This window comes from Cyanistes caeruleus, unplaced genomic scaffold (genome assembly GCF_971803275.1).
Source record: "Cyanistes caeruleus unplaced genomic scaffold, bCyaCae1.hap1.1 HAP1_SCAFFOLD_87, whole genome shotgun sequence".
Classification (NCBI taxonomy): Eukaryota; Metazoa; Chordata; class Aves; order Passeriformes; family Paridae; genus Cyanistes; species Cyanistes caeruleus.
This window is the reverse complement of record NW_028255892.1, coordinates 1,780,163-1,799,367: the sequence shown is the minus strand read 5'-3', so window position 1 is coordinate 1,799,367 and position 19,205 is coordinate 1,780,163. Positions and strand designations below refer to the sequence as shown.

Below are 19,205 nucleotides of genomic sequence, written 5' to 3'. Positions count from 1 at the left end.
GCTCTGCACCACAGGAGACCTTGCACAGCACCCTCACTGCTCTTTCTGCTTTCTCTCTTCAGCCAGACTCTCCTCCAGCCAAAGAGATTTCTCTTAGGGATACAAATCCAAGTGGCAGGAACCCAAATACTCTCGAGTCACATCTGCACAGCCTGCATCTGCACAGGATGTTTGCGTTGCACCGCTCCTCCTTTGGTTTTTCCTGCAAATGCCATTGCTGTTTCTGCCTCAAATAGAAATGCCAGAGCTGGGCAAAACTTGTCCAGTTGGCCATATTCCAAAGGCAGTGTGGTCTGGAGAGGATGAATGAAGAGGAGCCTTCCCCCCTTACAAACTGTACCAAAGAAGCCATCAATGTCACTTTCCACCTCTAAGAAAAAACTGACAGTTCAGAAGGAAATGTTGAGCTTTCTCACAGGGTCAGAAGGAGAGAAATGTTCCAAAGGAGTTGAGATTTTAGAAATTTTATTTAAAATCCTACTCTACAATCCTACACTACAAACCTACACTACCATCCTGCACTACAATCCTACTCTATAATCCTATTCTACAATCCTACTCTGCAATCCTACTCTATAATCCTACTCTAAGTTTTTCATGGAGAAGACAGTTTATAAATTGATTGTTGCATTCCTGCCTCCTCCTTCCACTTCTTCACGGCAACGATGAGAGGTGCCAGGCTGGACCCAGGCATGGCCGATGTTATAAATTGATGCTGCAGAAAGGAAAAGAAAACAACAAGAAAGCATGATTTTCCAATCTAAGAGCTTGAAAGGCAGGGGAATAGTTTTTAAATGGAAAGGGGATTGAGTCAGAGTAGGTCAGGAGCATGGGGCAAGAGTGGCACAGGTTGCCCCAAGAGCTGGTAGGTGGCCCACCCCTGGAAATATCTGAGGTGTGAGTATCCTGATCTCTTGAAAGATGTCCCTGCTCATTGCAGGACACAGACTAGATGACCTTTCCATGTCCCTGTGTGTTAGTTTGAGATGAATTGACATTTAGGGAAAGAAGTAAGAAACCCCGCACGGAAGTGATTTCTTTGAGAGAAGCTGCTGGGAGCTTCCTCTGTGCCTGAGACAGGCCAATGGCTGGCTAGTTCTGAGAACTGACAACATTTTGCACCATTTAGAAATGAGATGTGCCTCTGTGATGATGCACATTTTGAAAACCACCAGCCCGGGCACTGGCCCTCTTTGCTTCCGGAGCCCGAAGGTAACGGAGCTCTGGTGAGGCCGGCCCTGCTCGCCCACGGCCTGTGCTCCTGGGGGAGGCCGGGCCAGAGCCCAGTGGCTCCCGCGTGGGGGATGGAGGCTGCAGGACCCCGGCCCCAGGCTGGGCCAGGCCATGGCTGCTGACATCTTGCCCACACTAAACCCTCTCCCCGGCGTGCAGCGACGGCTCCAGGCCGAGCCTCCCCTCCCAGCAGCTCCCGGGCAGAGAGAGGGGCCCAGCACAGCCTGAAATCCAACACCGTGACTGGCATGACCTGGGTGAGATTGAACCCTTTCACTGCACAGGTGAGACCTTTCTTATTCTTGTGGGCCTGCTAATAAAATTTGTTATTCCTTTGAAGTTTGAAGCCTGTTTTGCCCTTCTCCGAATCCAGAGCTCCCAGCAAGAAATGAGTAAGTGCCCTGGTGATTTTAGCCAGCGCTAATACCCAGCACTCTCTGCCAGCCCAGCCCAGTCTAGGATTCCTCCCCACTGTCAGCTGAACAGCACCAAGGTTGGAAGTGAGGAGGATGGGGGCTCATCTGATGCCTTGGATTTCAGTGGAGGAGGAGCCCATCCCTGGGACACTGTTTCACCTGCAGCCCTTTTGGCATTTTACCTGCAGCAGCTCCTTGGCAGACCAGCGCTGCGCCTCGCCTTTCTGCAGGCAGCAGCTCAGGAAGTCACGCAGCAAAGGCGAGAATTGCTCGGGCTGCCGCAGCTGTGGGCTCCCTTCTGTGGCTATGTGGAATTTAGCCTGGAGAAAAAGGAAACACAAGGCTCCACCTGCTTCTTTCCCATCTGGAACTGCTCTCCCAGAGCCCATTGTTTAAGCTCCACTCTGCAGTGGCAGTTTTTGCCCTGGCAGAGAGGCAGACATGACTTTCCTGTAGCATTTGGATGATGACTTTCCTGTATCATGAAAAAACCCAAGCCCCAAAGCCGCAGCTTTGCCAACATCCAGCAGATCTTGCCTTGGCAGCTGATTTCATTGCCTGATCTAGTTAGTGGCAACTACATCAGCAAATACATGTTTCCTTCTTGGAGGATTCCCAGCAGCTTGGCAGCCTTTTTGGAAGAGGGATTTTGCTATTCTAACTAACAGTACTATTCCAAGGATTCTTACATGAAAAGAATCTCTGCAGTGCTTGTTGGTCCCTTAAGCACAGCTGCCATAAAACAAAACTCATCCAGCTTATTGTCTTGTTCTTGAAAATGATGGTAATTGGAAGAAAAGAAAGGAAATGCAGCAGGTGTTCCTCAGGGAAGGAAACAAACCTTTGGAATCTCATTTTCAACACAGACACATAAAGATGCCTCCACAAATGTATTGGGTTGAAAATGCCTGTTTGGGCACACAGGAGCCACCTGCAGCTCTGTCTCTCAGCACTCTGAAAATTTCAGGTTCCCTTATGTGGCAAAAGGAAAATATTCATGGTGAAATCAGAAGTGTCATCCCTGTGGTAACCCTGTGCTGGTTGGATTCTCAAGTCAATGCATTAACGCTGTGCCCATCCCAGAAAGTGCCAGGAAACAAACAGGAGGTTTTGGCAGGCTCTCCCCGTCACCAGGCTCCAGCTTGGTGATATGGAGAAAGTGGCTTGGGTTAGGAAAGAAGGTGGTCACTGAGTGTCTCAGCAGCACTGCACAAGAAGCAGAAGAGACTCTGGCTTTACAGCCTCATCTCTGGGTTTCAGACAAGTTTCCCTGTGAGAAGAATGGGGCTGCACTTCTTCTCTCAAAAGCACTGTTTTTGAAACTTGGTTTGCTTTGAGTTTCTTTGCTTCATTTCTGGAAAGATAACAGCAGCTCTGAGATGCTTGTTTCCTATTCTTGGGGCCATCTACACAGCCAAAAGAGCTGGAACGACTTCTACGGCAAAGCAAAATGCTGCCTGAGAATGGAGATGGTTTGGGCGAGGTAAGGCTTGAGTTCCCCCAGTGCTGCAACCAAAGCTCCAGCAGATGCTGATGTGCTGCAGGGCCATTTGTAGAAGGGGCCTTGGTGGAAGTACTTCCAGCAGATGGCCATGGGATTTTGTGCAGTGAGCAGAGAACACGGGACAGGTGAGAAAGACAGCGGGATCAGAGAGTATTTGCTCCTTACCGATCGAGCAGTGAAACTGTCATAAGGAGTTTTTTGTTCGGCCATTTCAATTGCCACAATTCCAAAAGACCACACGTCCACTTTGGGGCCATATGGTTGACGCTTCACCACTTCAGGTGCCATCCACCAAGGAGTCCCGGTCACCGAGCACCGCTGATTTTGCTCAGGGGTGAGCTGAGCAGAAAGGCCAAAATCAGCTGAGGAGAAAGCAAAATACTCTTTTAATTTTAATACTCTCAATTAGGAAACCAAGCCAAAGAATTCCCCAGTAGAAGGTTGAGAATGTGCAGTTGAATTTCCTGGACAACACTCCCTGCGCTGTTTCCTTGGGGCTTTAGCCAAGGAAATATGAATTGGCTACTTCAAACATCCCCCCATTTCTTACACTTCCTCCAGCAGTGCCTTTTGTTCCCCTGAAGGTTTAGATTGCAGCTCCCTCCCTCTGGAAGGAACACACACAGACACACACAGAGCAATAGCACTCTTGGCTGCTTGTGGTTCCTTGTCATAGCTGTGTGCACACTGCAACTGTGCCTTCAGCCCACAGCAGGGGGGACCCCTGCACTGCCAGCAGCAGCATTTTTGGGGAGCTGGCAGTCACTGAAAGCAGCCCCACACCCCCCATTCCTGGAAGGCTGAAGCTGAGCAAGAATACACTGACCCAGCTTGACAGAGCCGTCGGTTCTGAGAAGGATGTTGTTGCTCTTGACATCTCGATGGATCACGTGGTTGGAGTGAAGAAAATCCAGTCCTTGCAGGCACTGAGAGAGAAAAGAGAAGCAGGGGGGCAAAAAGTAGTGCTGTGAGTTCATCGCACAAGCAAGGAAACAGCTGTGGAAGGTTCCCTTTGCAGGGGAATGGGGAGGAATGGCAGAACACAGCGCCATTGAGAGCAAGAGCCTGCTGCTCCCACAGTAGCAGAGCAGCACCTTTCTCAGTGGAGAACTGCAAATGCCAATGCAAGAGACAGAGATAGAATTCAAGAGCAGGGGATAAGAGTACAGGAAGTGAGTCCAGTGAGTGTAGGGGCACTGGCAGACAGTTCCCTTGAGATGCTCTTGCTTGCCCATAGCCGAGCAGCAGCACAGAAACCAAGCTTGGCCCATGAAATCACTCCCATTCTGAGCCCCTGTTTCCCAGACAATGTAGCTCAAGGCCTTGGAAGCACAGATGGGATCCCTGACCTCCCGACTGACAGCTGCAATCTCTCCTTCAGACATTTGAATCTCGTCGATGAGATCTCTCAGAGTGCCTCCGTCCATGTACTCCATCACCAGCCAGAGTTCCTCATGCACAAGGTAGCTGAAAAAAGGAAACAAGGCCATGCAGGTGAACATGCACGGCTAGGTTGGTTTTTTGCTTGAGTCTTGTTTCTGGGTCCCTTGGAGACAAGGGCAGAAGAAAAGGCATAGACATTGCCTCTAGGCTGTGCAGTGTTTGCAGTCTGTGCTGTCTCAAGGAGAAAGGCAGTTTAGGAAGAGCCCAGATAAAAAACCTGTCACGCATGGCATTTCTGGAAATAAGCACCTAGTCTTCCTGGCATGCACAGCAATGGAAAAGAGGGGCAACAATGCAAGGGCAATCCTCTCTTGGATGGTTCATCAGCATTTAAGAAACTTGAAAAACTGAGTCCCAAAGAACTGTGGAGGCAATGAACTTACAAGGTATTGAATTCTTAAGATAGGGCTGATGCAGGTTTTTGAACAATTTTCAGTCTGCATTTGCCAGGGTGGATTCATGCAGACAAAATGCAGTCTCTTCCCATCCATTGGAGATAAGTAGAGAAATAATCATTAACAACTCTATTTCCTGCCACTGACCAAAGTGGGGTTTTAAGCTCTCATGTTTGTAGTATGTAAACAAACATTCAAGGGATAGGACCGTGACCACTCACCTGGCTAAGTAATTCACGATCCTGGGACTCCTATTACTCTCCATGATCCTGATTTCATTCATGGTTAGTATCTTCCTATTCACTCCTTGCACATTTATTTTCTTTATGGCCACCTCAAATGACATTGAAAAGGAGTAATTTGAGAAAATTGGTAGCATGAGACCACAACACACATGGAGCAAGTGATTTTGGAATGGCACAGCCAAGCTGTGCCCAAGTGCCTTGTGATTAGACCTCATCATTGGAGTAATTAGGAAGTGACATTCCAACAGCCCATTTCTCTGCTCCCTTGGGGGCCAGTTACAGGACATGTGGCCACTGGCGATTTGCCTTGTCCACAAAGCCTGTTCCAAGTGCAATTTGCAGGCTGGCTCCAGTCTGTGCTTCTTGTGCCTTTTCAGCACAGCTCTACTCAAAGCTCCAGCCACAGCTGTCAGCAGTGGGGAAAGGCCTGGAGAGCAGCAGAGGCTGCAGGGGCTGTTGACATTTACCTCTCCTCCTGTTGCAATGTCAAGTGCTCTGGAAACCTCTCCAAAACCCCTAGAAACAAAACAGCAGCAAAGAAAGGAGAAGCCATTTAGATCTTGCACTGAAAGCCAGTCCAGACAGGAGAGCTCTGCTGTAAATGCCTAAAAGCTGCAGGTTGCAGGAGGGGTCTGCCAGAAGGCAGATGATGCATTTTCCCCTCAAGTGCCTGGGCACTGGGCCTGTTCCTGAAGCCTTGGGATTTACTGCCTCAGCTCCAAAAGGCAGCTTATTCCTTCATCTCGGGTGTCAGCTTCTAAACTGTGCAATTCTAATCCTGAGCACGGAGTATTTCCTTTAGCAAACTCTTGGAGAGAAATGTTCCTGAGAACTGTTATCTGACAGCTCTCACTGGGGGTAGGTTGTGCTTTCAGGCAAGCAAGATTCTTCTCCTTTCATTAGTGTGGCCAGATGATTTGGAGACATCCAAAAATGCGAAGGAAATGAATCCTGAGCTGTCCCACACTTGAGAGACAAGCAGATTTACCAGGTTCTGTTCCTTGCTGCAGGCAAGACCTTGGCAGCATGGAGATGTCTTTGACAATGCCTTCTGAGCACACTTGACAAATTCTGGCCAGTACTGAGACATGGGGCAGACTAAGCCCGCTGTCTAAACATGTGGACAACTTGTCTGACTTCCCACTTGATGGATATTCCACCAGTGAAACACCTGGCCCGTGGCTGTGTAGAAGTGACTGTGGTTGGACTCACCCGCTGCCAAGACTTTCCAGTTCAATGTATTTTGTGATGGGATTTTCCTTGTTCACCATTCTCCCTGAGGGAAACAAAATGCAAGATGCTGACTTTCAGGCAGAGATCCCAACTTGCAGGAGATGCCAAAGGCAGCCCTGCTGTCTGGGGCTCTGAACCCTCTGTGGTCAGCTGGGCAGCAAGCACAGCAGCAACAAGACAGGCAGTTGTGCAGTACAAATGGGCAGCAGAGAGACTGATTTTGTTCTGTCCTTGGAAGGAAATGAAGCGCAGAGAGCACAGCAGGGCACAGCACAAGGCTGGCAAAGGCCAAGCATGAGCACTGACAAGCAATGGCAAGAAGACACAGCCAGCGTGAGCCCCTGACAAGCTGTGGCCCCCGTTCAGGACACACCAGCATTGCCTTGGAGATCAGACACAGCCAGGTGCAGATCAAGGCCCTTTTGTGTGCCAGCAGGTGAAGGTAGACACCAAATCAGCTGGGATCTTTTATCAGCCCCACCAGGTCTTTTCTGAGAGCACAGCACTGGCAGCTGTTATGGGCAAGAAGCAGATTAAATGGGTTGTGCTGCAGAATCACAAAGGGCTTGATGTGTTTTCCCAGAGACTGATCTGAGCAGGGCTTGGGCCAATAGGTAGGATTCTAAGAGTCATGGGAATGGCTGGGAATCAGGGATGAAAAAGTGCCATGGATCTGAGGAATACACAGCACAGGGGCTGCAGGCTCACTCCTGAGAAATGCCTGCAGTGCTGTTTTATCTGATCACACCACGTGGATGTGTCTCTTGGACACATCTTTAGAAAAATAAAACTAGGATATTAATTACAGATTGTTATACAAGTATCTGTTTCTTCAGTGTGGGCCCAATGAAAACATCTCTTGCTCTCTGTTTCTGCTGTCACCTGATGTTCTTTCAAAGGAGTCCTCACTGACAAAAATACAGCATTCTCACAAAAACCTTGTAGATGTAGTAGAGGCAATAAAAACAGTCCTAAAACTGACACCAGTAAGACACATGGGGCAGAACAGCTCTTTCAGGATGGAGAAAAAAAAAACTACCAAAAAACCACCAAAACCAAAACAAAAATCTATAAAAAACACTACACAGAAAACAGAACCACAACAAAAAGACAAAATCCCAAATCAGTTTCTGTGAAGTCTTTTGGTGCTGACAACAGGTGGGAAGTCGGGAGTCTAAGGAGAATTTAGGAATTAAATACTCTGTTCAGTTTGGCCACTACCACACAGAACTTGCATAGATCATTTGCTAGGCCACAGCCTCCTGCTGATCCAGGAACAATTCCTGCTTCTGCCTTTAGTGGCAAGGGAATGCCAGGCAAAGCCAAGCCAGTCCAAGCTGCCCTCAGAGGCAGCAGGAACAACCAGAGCGCTCTCTCGCTGCCTCAGAGCACAGCAGTTCCTGTGGGGAGTCCTAAATGTCTCTGGGACACCAAAGTGAGGAGGATCATTTGCTACAGCTCTGCTGGCACGTGCACACAATACACTGTCCCTCAGACAAGAAATACACCAGACGTACTCAGTTGCTCCACGAAGTCTCCCAGGCTCTCCTGGAGCTGAGCAGCAGATGTGTCACTGCTGGAAATGGACAAACTGCCCCGGCTCCACTGCTCAGCTTGGGCAACAAAGGCTCCTTTAGATGCTGCTGCTGCTGCTGCTGCTACAGCAGATTGAATGGAAGAGCCTGTGTAGATCTGAGAGAAGAAAGGAGTTTGTGTCAGAAAGCTGGCTGGCAGAGATTACCCCGAGTTCCCTTTTCAAATGCAAGCCCTTAGGAAGTTGCTGTTAGCCACATGCAAAGCTCATCAGCTGGATTTTTTGGATGCCCACTTCTGGAACCAAATGGTCAAAGCCCAAGGTTGGTTTTAATCAAGTTGATGGCCAGTTTCATATTCCATTTTCCTGGATTTTCTGAAGGATGACTGCAACAACGACCATTGCACTTCCTCCCACGGATCCCTTTCCCCCTCCAAGGGCTGCAGACACATTTGCAGCTCCTTGTTCTAATGTTGGAGCTCCTCCCCCTCAGTCCTCTTTTCCTGCACCATCTTCAGAAGGTGCTCAGCCTGCAGCACTTGTGCTTGGGACAGTACCTGTGCCTGCCGCCGACCTTGGGGCTCTTCATCAGCCGGCATTTGCTGGAAGCCTTCGCAGGCTGCCAGGTGAGATATCAACACGTCCACCTCAAGTCAAAGAGAACAAAGCAGTCAGAGACCACAGCTTGTCCCTGTGTGCCAAGGCTCATTGACTGTGAGCAAAGGGAAAGAGCAGGACAGCAGCAGATTCACCAAGGGATACAGACAGCTTGCAGCTTGTATTCCAAATCTGTCTGGGGGACTGTGTTCACTTGCAAAAAGCCCTGAAGAAACAAGGAGAGCAGGAGCAGGCCAGCAGGAATCCCTTGAGATGAGTGCTGGCAAAAGGGGCAAATGACTGGTGCCACTGTCCAGTGCAGCAGCTGAGATTGAGCACAGCAGGAAATGTCCTTCCAAGCGGCTGGGATAGACACTACAGCAGGATGGCACTGAGAGGCATCAGCCCAGCCCCCTGCTACTCTGCAGAGGAAAGGCAAGAAGGGCAGAAAGCACCAGACTGCAGTGACTGCTGTGCCTGTCGCTCTTTCACTCACTCGATTTTCTAGAGCCTCTTGCTGCTGAGCGAGGAGATCTAATTTCTCTTGGATGATTCTCCTTTCTTCCTCCAGCCTGTTCTCCCTTGCCCTGATCCTAGCCTCAGCTTCCTGCAGCTCTGCCAGAAGCTCCTCCTCGGAGGCCTGTGAAGAACAACAGAGAGGAATTTCCATGAGTGGAGTGTCTGCCTCACTTTCACTCACCTGGTTTCGTTGATTTCCTCTCTGCCAGTGGAGATTCATCTCCTCCTCGATGTTTCTCCTTTCTTCCTCAGGCCTCCTCTTCACTGCCATGATGGCCATCGGAGCTTCGGGCAGCTCTGCTTGGGGCTCTGCCTCGATGTTCTGTACACACAAATGGAGAGCAAGTGCCTGGGAGCTGCCCTTTTCAGGCCTGCCCTGCCACTCCTGCCCTTCTGACATCTACACTCTTGTTAGAAATCCTGCTCATTCAGTAGACAAGGATGTGTGCAATTGGATCCTCTGCTGCAGCTCAGAGAGCCTCTATGGCCACCTCAGGATATGGAAGAGGACCAAGGTGTTTCTCCTCCCTCTTTTGTCAGCTGAGAATTCTGAGTGGCAGTGACAGAGATCCTCAAAAGGCCCCACCAACAAATTAATTGACACACCCCTAGGGATGCCAATGAAGGAAGCCATGGGTCATGTAATGCATGTATGACCAAAGTCAGCAAAAACCACCTAAACCATGGAATTGTCTCACCTCACTAGGACAGGCAGAAATTTATAGGTTAAACAGGGAGTGTCAGGACAGAAGAGGCAGGAGGAGGAAAACAGCTCTAAGGAGAAAAAACAACCATCTCTAAAGGGGTTCTTAGCAACAAAAGACAGCACTCAAGGACTTGCAGCTTTGCCCCCACACTAGGCTCCAATGCAGTTTCCAAAGCTGCAGACTTCACCACAAAACGTATCAAGAGAAACTTGCCACTTGTGGATTTTGCCTCAGAAGAAGGGTTCAGAACTACACAGTTTGTTTCTTTGGCCACACAGGACAAGAATGGCCGGCCACAGCTTCATGGACAACACAATCATCTCCTTGCAGCTTATCAAAAGCCAAAAGACAGGTGGCCTAAAAGACTCTGCAGAAGTGAAGAATTACTCCAGAAAACTGCAGAACACTTCTGCAGGTCATCCAGAGGTTTCCAAAAAGGGAAAGCAAACAAAGCAAGCCCTGTGAGCCCCAGCAATGCCGTGTGAGCCCTTGGCCATGGCTTGGCAGAAGCCAAGAGACAGAGCTTCCCTGAGCCAAGCAGCCAGCTGCTCACCCGCAGGCAGCAGCGCTTTGGGGCCTCAGCACGACGGCTCAAAGCCCAATTTCCAGCTGCCACGGGATGGGGGAATGGCTGGGTGCTGGCAGGACTCCAGCACTCAGCATCCTCAGCCAGCAACAGCAAGTGCTGGCTGCTCAGAAACTTGCAGCTCTGCCTTGCACTAAAGACAGCAGCACCCAGCACTGGCACTTACTGTCTGGGCATGGTCAGGCTGGGCTGTGACCACAGCTGGAGGCTCGTGCTCCTTTTGCTCATTTTGCTCCTCTTTGGCCTCTTCTCCAGGAGCAGAGGGAGCCACAGCAGAGTCTGCTCTTGCTTCTGGGCTCTGTGGACAGATGGTGGAGTTAGGGACAGGCAGCTCCCTATCATTTAGAACCTTATTTCTATTCAGCTCTATTTCTACAACCAGCTCTACCAAGCACAAATCATCAGCTTTGATAGCAATGGGATTCTAAGTCTCTCCAACTAAATTAAAATGGGTTAATTCAGCCATACTGCAAATAGCTCTGAATTAGAGAGTTCACCCTGGCTACTATCAGCAAGCAACGTTCTCTCTGCAAATCTGAGCTTTGAGTTCTTTTAAAGCTCTGCAATGGAAAATTAGGAAATAGCCAACAATGCCTTTGCTATTGCTGTTGTAAACATGGAAATGGATCTTCTTTCAGCCCACCCAGCTGGCCCTCTGCACTCTACTGCCATAGGCCAAGCTCACAGTTCCCTGCACAATTCTGAAACACCAGGAGCATCAAATGTTCCTTTCTGACTCACCTCAGGATCGGCACCTCTGAACACACGGCTCAGATGACCTGCAGTGGGCAAGGAAAAGGAACCAAATTCTTTGAGAAAACTGGAGAGAACCGTGGCGTATTTAGAGCAGCATCTGAGAAGATCTCCCAGTCTGCATTTTCAAAGGTGTCCTGCTTGACTGGTGTGGTTTAAAGCAGCAACTAAAAAATCACTAGGAAACTTACTTATTTCTGGCTGTGAGATATGGATTAGAACAAGAGCAAAACAGGCTTAAAACTTAAATGGAATAAAGAAAGTTTATTGACAAAAACTACAAGAATAAGAAACCAGAATAAAACTTCCAGAACAACCCTTTTCTCCCCCACTACCCAACCATTCCCTTGTTTACATGACAACATGGAGACAAAAAACTTTGGAACTTTGGTGTTTACAACAGTCCCAATTCCTGCTGGAGTCTTTTCATCAGTCTTTGTAGAGAAACAGAAGTCTTCTTCTGCTATCTATGGAGTTTTTCACACAAAAACGATTTTTCTTCATAGCTTTCTATTTCTCTGATGCCAGCTGCCCAGAAATCTGCCATCAGTTGTCTCCTCCCATTTCCCATCACTCTGAGGTGTGTTATGGGTCATGAGTCTAGGGATGTCATTTTTATGAATGAGTTATTCAAAGGCAAAAGTTCTCTTTATCTGTTTTTCTGAGCCCCCCTGGAAACAGAAGTTTTCTTTTTTGCTTCTTAAAAGACACAAATCTTCAACTATTACTTCTCCCCCTTTGTTCCAGCATCTCACAGTGTCACAACTACTTCATCATTTGCTCAAAATCCACACTTGGAAACTCTCCATTCCTCCCAATATACTCTGTCATGAATTAAAGGAGATTTTTTCAGAACACTACTGTCCATGCCCATAGCTTTAACAGAAAAATATTTCAGCTTATTAAAGCATCTCCTTCTTTCTCTTCCCCCTCTAAATTTAATTTGTTTCTTCACTCTCTTTGATGGGTTGATGGTTGATCACTCCCTCTCTCTCTCTCTCTGGGAAAAAAGGATTAATCTGCAAGTCTCATGCAGGTGGTAAAAGAGTTAAAATCTTGCTAAAGCTGCAGATGTTGATGGTGTCAGGTTTCAGTTCAGTGGCAGAAACTGCAAACCAAGTCAGGCTGGCCGGCTCCGTTTCTCCCCCCACCCCGCCCTCTGCAGCCTTGTCCGGCCTGGAGGGGGGGAGGAGGCCGAGACAGAGCCCTGTGACCTCGTCAGAAGCCAGAAACCAAAGAGAGCAAGAAATTCCTGGCCTCACATCTTCAGGTGGTGTTCACAGGTTGATCTCACTTCTCAATAGTTAAAACCGCTGCCAATTCTCACCCATGGCCAGGAATTAGTCAGGAGAAAAAACTCCCATCAGCCTCCAGCAGTTTCAACTTCCCGAGCTTTCAGAGCTATCTTAAAAGTAAAGTCACCCCAAGAGATTGAGCCAGCAAAGTGAGGAAATGACAGACTCTGCTGCCACAGGCTCTCCCGTGGAGGGAACAGAAGCCCTGCAAATGCTGCCCGCAGCCCCCTGGCTACAGACACCCCGTGTTTTGCTGAAGGTGTTGACAGGAGCTTTACCAAACCAGGGGCATCCTCATGGTCTTTGTGTTTCAATAGCAACCCGGTCACTAAGAAAGAGCAGGGAGACCTACAAAAGCCAGCTCAGGTTCCAGCCAGGGAAAACCTCTACTTACGTGCCAGATTGGTCAGATAATAGCCGGAATATCCAATGACATAAATGGTGCAAACGGCAACAGCGAGCTGCTCCATCACTGTAGCACTGCTGTGCCGGTTTGCACACTCTGCTCCACCACAAAAACAAACACGGCTCCTGTCAGTGTGCAGCTGCCCACTGACAAACACCTCAAGCAGGAGGATGCTCCTGCACTGAGCAAGCCCAAGAGCTGCTCTGACCCTGAGGCCTTCCGTGCACCAAGGCAACCTTGGGATGTCACCACGACAAGGTGGCATCCATGCCCTGACATCACAAAGCCAATGCTCTGCGCTGCTCTGGGAATTGATGCAGAGCAACCCAACCTTCCCTACAGCAAACACAAAATTGCCTGGGAGCTTCTCCTCTGTCACAAAGGGTCACAAATCCTTTGCTGGGCTGTGGGAAATGGAAAGACAGAAACTTCCACAGATACTGAAGGGTTTCATTTACAGCCTTGGAAGGAGCTTGGGTTCATGCAGTGCTAAAGGTTCACAGACGTTGAGTCGAGAATTCATAAGCTTATGTTCCTATAGCTGTAAGTAAGAATATGCCAGAAGTAAATAAGAAACTGTATTGAGTGAGATGATGGAGAGTTTTCAACTGTAATTGTGTGATTTTATAGAGTAGGCTATGAATCTAAATATTATCCTAAGAAGCACATGTGTGTACGTGAGCTAGCAGTCTATTGGGTGAAAAGCAGACACAGTGCAGCAGAACTTGGCAAAGGTGAAAGGTGATTAAGTAGTAATAAACTCCATGTCATCTGTCCATTGGGCCAAAATGTGATATATTGCTGTGTAACAAAGAAACTCGTGACTACCTTTGAGCTATGGCCCACTTGTTACCCCTCCAAAATCTCATGCCTTCAGACTGAGACCTTTTCTGATATATTTCAGCAATAAATCGACTTCACAGCACCAGTGGTCCCACCACTCATTATTTACAGCCTGACAATGAGCCAAACCCTGTTGTTCAAGAGATCCAAGAGTAACTCCAAGATTGCCCTGTGGAGAGAGAAAACAAAGAGAACTTGTCCTAAGAGAACAAAGATTGCTCCTCAGTCAAGGCAGGATGGATGGAACAGAGTTTCTAAAATGAAACAAGTAGCAGAAGCAGAGTAGTTTGCAGAAGAAATTGTTATACAAGCGCTTGTCCTAGGGAAATAAAACTGATGTTGCTAATAGGGAATTGATCATGACTATTATTCCTTAGCAGCCATCTGAACATTTATACTATTGGCTACCCAGGCTCACACTATTCTAACCCAATAGGAAAAACAGCACAAAAGTGATGTACACTTGTAATAAATGTTTCCAGATATACCACCCCTGGGGACCGTCCATCGTTCATGCGCTGCAGTGCCCCAAGCACCCACATCCTGCACCTCAACTGAGCTCTGAGATGGGACTAAACCAAAGGAAATTGGGATTTTGGCCACTGATGCTTCTGACTAAACCCAGGAATGCCTGTTCCTGTACCAAAGGAACTGCACAGCCATCAGCCTACTGCAGCACTGCTGGGGCATCTCAAAGAAGCATGTGGGCCTGTGCCTCACCCCTGGAGCCCCTGGGCACATTTGTGAGCCACAGAGATGAGGCTGCAATGGTCATAAGGAAAGAGAAGAAGAAAGTCACAGAAGAATGGGGGAAGATGTAGGAGATGGTGGGAGGAAGAAGCCAGAGGGATCAAATGGGTAACTTTCATCCAAATTGGGAGCTACAAGGCAGGGACCCAAGAGATGTGGAATAGAGACCCCATCACCTGTGACTTCCTTTCTCAGCTGAAAAGAAAAAGAATAGAGAAATAGCTGGGTTTTAGCTGTGTGTCTAGATATGAAGCCACGTTACATTTTTGAATGGCTCCACACAAGTTCTTCCAGTTTTCTCCAAGCCTGCAGGTTCCCCTGCCCCAGGACCACCAGTGGCCAGTTTTTTGGTTTTGCATGGGTTAAATTTTGGTGAGGAGGGAAGAAGCCAGCCGTGGGAATGCTATTTCTGCTAAAAGGAGCTGCTAAAAGCTTTCTCCATGCCTGGCAAAACCAATCACTGGCTGGCTCTGAGAACAGGCCCATTGCTAAGCCAACTAGAAAAGCTGGAAACACTTTGATGACAACAGATTTAAGAGAGGAAAGAAACGTGGGAAGCTCTCTTTCTTTCTGCCCTCCGAGGGGTGGTGAGGGGGCACTGAACCCCTTCCCAGCAGGCCAGCTGTGGTGGTTTGGCATTTTAGAGATAAAAGCAGAAAACACCCACAGAAGTGATTTCTCTGAGAGCGGCTGCTGGGAGTTTCTCTCTGCTTGAGATCAGGCCAAGAGCTGGCCAGTTCTGAGAACTGACAGCATTTTGCAGCACTGAAAAGTGAGATCACCTTTGTGAACAGCACCTTTTAAAAGCTCCAGCTGGGGAAGTTGTCTCTTTTTGTTTGCAGCCTGGAAAGGTATTGGAGCTGTGGTGTGGCTGGCCCCGCTCCCCACAGCCTGTGTGGCCTGGGGGGGCTGGGCTGGAGCCCAGTGGCTCTGGGCTGGGGGGATGGAGACTGCGGGACTTCCCCCGGCCCCAGGCCAGGCCGGGCTCTGCTGTGGCCCCTCCTGGGAAGCCCTCCCAGTCCCATTCCAGTGGGGTGGCTGAAGCCCTCCCCAGGGGGACCCTGGCCCTAAGCTGGGCCAGGCCACGGCTGCTGACATCTCGCCCATCCCCGCCATGGCCTGCACAGACGGCTCCAAGCTGGAAACCGTCCCCTGCCTTCCAGGGGCTGCTGAGCTGAAATCCCACACCAGGAATGCCTGCCACACCTTGGGCCACATTTAACCCTTTCACTACACAGATGAGACCTGCAGCCTTCATCCCCTCTCCAGAGAGCGCAAAGTGGGAGCGATCGACACGTAAAAGACAACATCAAACATCAAGGTCAGTACGAGGAAGAGTCAAGCCTCAGGTGGAAGGAGAATGAGGAGATGCTTTAATGAGCTGAAATAGTCTTTTGCTAGGGCCATGGAGATGGACAATAACATTCTGAAAAATAACTCCTTTCATTAATGAAAGAGTATTGGGGGGAATGAAGGATTCAAAGTGTAAATCTGAGCAAAGGTATCCATTGATGAAGCCAAGCAGGTGGTGGAGTATCTGTGATCCCATGAGATGCGTGAACAGAGAGAGAGAGATGAGAGCTGATGAAGATCCTTTGTCCCCAGGGAGAGAAGAAGAAAACTTCTGTCCCCAGAGATGATCACCAAGACAGATGAAGAGAGTAACTCTTGAATCTTTAAAATAATACCCCTTGAGTTCATGGCCCGTGAACACACCTCAGAGTGGTGTGGAAATGGGAGGAAGGCATGATGGCAGAGTTTTGCCCTGGGTGGCTGCTATTCATGGAAAGGAAAAAGCACAAGAAAAGTCTTTTCTTGTGGACAACTCTCCATGGAATAACAAGAGAAAACTCCTCTCCCTACAGATACTGATAAAAAGGCTATCGTATAGTTGGTACTGCATTAACATCCCAAGTTTTGTCCCTACACTGTCAGTTGAGAAAGGAAAAAGTTGGTTGGGGAGAGAAAAGGTTTCTGGAGGTTTTATTCTGGTTTCTTATTTCTTATAGTCCTGTTAATAAAGTTTCTTTATTCCTTCTAACTTTTAAGCCTGGTTTTCCCTTCTCCTAATCCATATCTCACAGTGAGAAATGAGTAAGTGCCCTGGAGATTTCAGCCAGCGCTAAACCCACCACATTATTTAGTGCATTAGCCAAAAAACTCAAAGTAGCGAATCTCAGCCACTGCACCAGGCTGAAGCTGAGGATCCCCAGCCAAGCACAGAGGGAGGAGAACACAGCATTTGTGGGATCCTTTCCAGTCTGACTTGCTTTAGCTGGAGCCTGGGGGAGGGAGAGAGCAGGAGAAGGGTTGGCTGAGTCCTCTCCCCTCTGCCTTGCCCTTCTCTGCTGGATCCTCAGTTCATCCCACACCCACCCCAAGACTCCATCCCCATCCTACTGGTGCTGACGGGATTAAAGGAGATAAAGAGGAGATTAAAAAGATAGAGAGGAGAGAAAAAGAGAAGTTTAAATGCAATTTAAATATGAAAGAAATACCTATGTTAGTGAGTGCTGAGAGTTGAAAGGGAGCTGAAGGGTTTGGGAAGGGCTCAGGAGCTGCTGCTGCCGGGAGGGAGGAAATGCACCAATGGCTCCCAGCAGAGTCTGTGCTTTGAGGCTCTTTCCCAAACAGCTGCAGGAGGGAAAGCAGCTGAGTTTGGAGGAAGAGTTTTCTGCTGAGGTTTCCTGTTTGGAGCTGTCACAAGCTTGAGCTGCTCAAGGGAAACGCGGCTCTGCTTCCAGCAGGGCCCAACTGCCCGGGAGCACAACTTGGTTCCCTGGCCCTGAGCCAAAGGGCAGCAGCAGCTTCTGTTCCCTCCTGGCTCTTGTGTCATTTCCAGCAGCACAAGACACACCAAGAAAAGCTCCTCCAGAACATGCCATGAGAAATACAACCTGATTTCATTGCATGAAGGAGCTCTGACAGTCCCACAGGCTCAGGTTTGTTTGTCAGTGAACAGAGCAGGGAAAAGCACAGACACATTCCCTGCACAGGGAATTCACAGGAGGAAAGTGCAGCACTGGAGGATGTGCTTGGATACAACGTTCCCACGGCAGTTTTGGGGATAAAATCGTCAGCAGAGAGAAAAGAAAAAGTGCTACCAAGGGTGGGCTGGGGAGGGCTGGTTCTTCCCGGGAGGCTCCCAAAGCTCAAGAGGACAAAGCCCAGACCTTGTCCAAGCTGCGAGCTGGGTCTGAGCCAGAAACCAGGGGGTGGCAGAGACATTGCTGCTGAAGGGCTTCAGATTGCCAAAGCTAGTGTCCAGTATCAAGGAACAACTTGAGGTTATGGAAGTCCCAGTGCCCACGTTCCATCCCCTCATTTCAAGCTGAAAGCAGAACTCCATCTGTGACTCTGCTTTTTAATAAAGAATGTCAAACTACAACAAAATTCCCTTAGAAAGACCCCATAAAGGTTCACACTGTGAGAGCTCACTCGAAGCAGCCCCAACTCCTGCCCTGGTTCAGTCCCTGTCAAGCCCACTGTGCTTTCCAGCTGCTTTGCTCCAGCTCCCCCCAGATCACCATGAATTCCACTGAACTGAAACAAATCCAAATCCTCGTGGGTCGGGACAAGGGCAGGGAGAGGTCACTCGGGGATCACCATCAGGGCCACAACAGCCCGACCTGGGGAAATCAACTGAATTTAGGATTGAGCAAATCAGACCAGGAGAATGAGGATTAAAATCAATCTTGAGAAACACCTCCTCCTGCTCCTGAACTTTTCTGTCCGGGCCGCTGCTCGCAGGGCACAGAGAGGGGCCCGGCCTTGTCCCTCCAAACCTCCCTGGGAATCACCCCAGAGCCCTCAGCCTTCCGTGTGCCCATCCCCGGGGCCCCTTGTCCCTCCCAATGGCTCCCGTGGCTCTCCCAGTCCATCCCAGCCTCTCCCAGTCCATCCCAGCCTCTCCCAGTCCATCCCAGTCACTCCCAGTGACCCCGCCTGTCCATCTCGCCCCTCCGTGGATCTCCCGCCCCTCAGCCAATCAGAGCGCGTCTCTCTGATGACTCATCAGTTGCCGGGCAGATCCACAGAGCCGAGAGCCCCGCGCTGGACTCGGCCTGCGAGCACCGCGCACTTCATTCCCAGTCCCTCCCAGTGCCACCACAGTCCCTCCCAGTGCCACCACAGTCCCGGCCAGTGCCACCACAGTCCCTCCCAGTGCCACCACAGTCCCGCCCAGTGCCACCACAGTCCCTCCCAGTGCCACCACAGTCCCGCCCACTCCTTTTTAGCCATACCCAGTCTATTCCTAGCTCATTCTCACGTCACTCCCAGACCTCTATGCCCTCATCCAGTGTCCCAGTATCCACTCTCATCTCTTTCAGTGCCATCCCAGTCCCTGCCAGTCCATTCCCAGTCCCTCCCAATGCCACACAACTCCTCTCCACTCTCTCCCAGTGCCCCCAGCGTGTCCATCTCGCTGGTGCCCTCCAGCTCCCAGCCCGGCCCCTGCCGCCTGCTCTGCTCCCTGATGGATTTCTCCCCTGCCCACATCCAGCTGAGCTGCTCCCAGGGCCAGCAGCAGCTCTCGGGCCACGTGCTGGCCACTGCCGTGCTCCCCAGCGGGGACTGGAGCCAGCAGCTCCTGGTGCTGCTGGAAACCGCCCCCGGCAATGCGGGCTCAGCTCCAGCTGCCAGGTGGAGCACGGCAGCCTGGAGCACCCCCTGAGCCGGCACTGGGGCACGGCCCGGCCCCCACAGCGCCGGGGGCAGCGGGGGAGGCACTGGGGGGGCCCAGAG

At 49.8% G+C, this 19,205-nt stretch overlaps 1 protein-coding gene across 1 annotated transcript; it reads right to left on the bottom strand.

Annotated features, from left to right (window-relative positions):
• Positions 1–448: 448 nt before the first annotated feature.
• LOC111944835 (uncharacterized) lies at positions 449–13,148 on the bottom strand. The gene is made up of 14 exons (XM_086873103.1): positions 12,855–13,148; positions 11,154–11,191; positions 10,579–10,710; positions 9,097–9,441; positions 8,561–8,650; positions 7,987–8,161; positions 6,449–6,512; positions 5,704–5,752; positions 5,213–5,325; positions 4,503–4,620; positions 3,980–4,079; positions 3,319–3,515; positions 1,832–1,969; positions 449–715 (listed from the first exon to the last, which is right to left on the bottom strand). Exons 1-14 carry the CDS (start codon positions 13,129–13,131, stop codon positions 596–598), a joined length of 1,956 nt encoding a protein of 651 aa, XP_086729229.1. The 5' UTR covers positions 13,132–13,148; the 3' UTR covers positions 449–595.
• Between the last annotated feature and the right edge of the window lie 6,057 nt (positions 13,149–19,205).

Coding starts and splice junctions, on each gene's coding strand:
- LOC111944835 (XM_086873103.1), bottom strand. CDS start 13,131: ATGCCACCTTGTCGTGGTGACATCCCAAGGTTGCCTTGGTGCACGGAA. Junction 8,651..9,096: donor AAGAGGCTCTAGAAAATCGA/GTGAGTGAAAGA, acceptor CTTTGACTTGAG/GTGGACGTGTTGATATCTCA. Junction 4,621..5,212: donor ATCGTGAATTACTTAGCCAG/GTGAGTGGTCAC, acceptor TCCTTTTTTCAG/CTACCTTGTGCATGAGGAAC.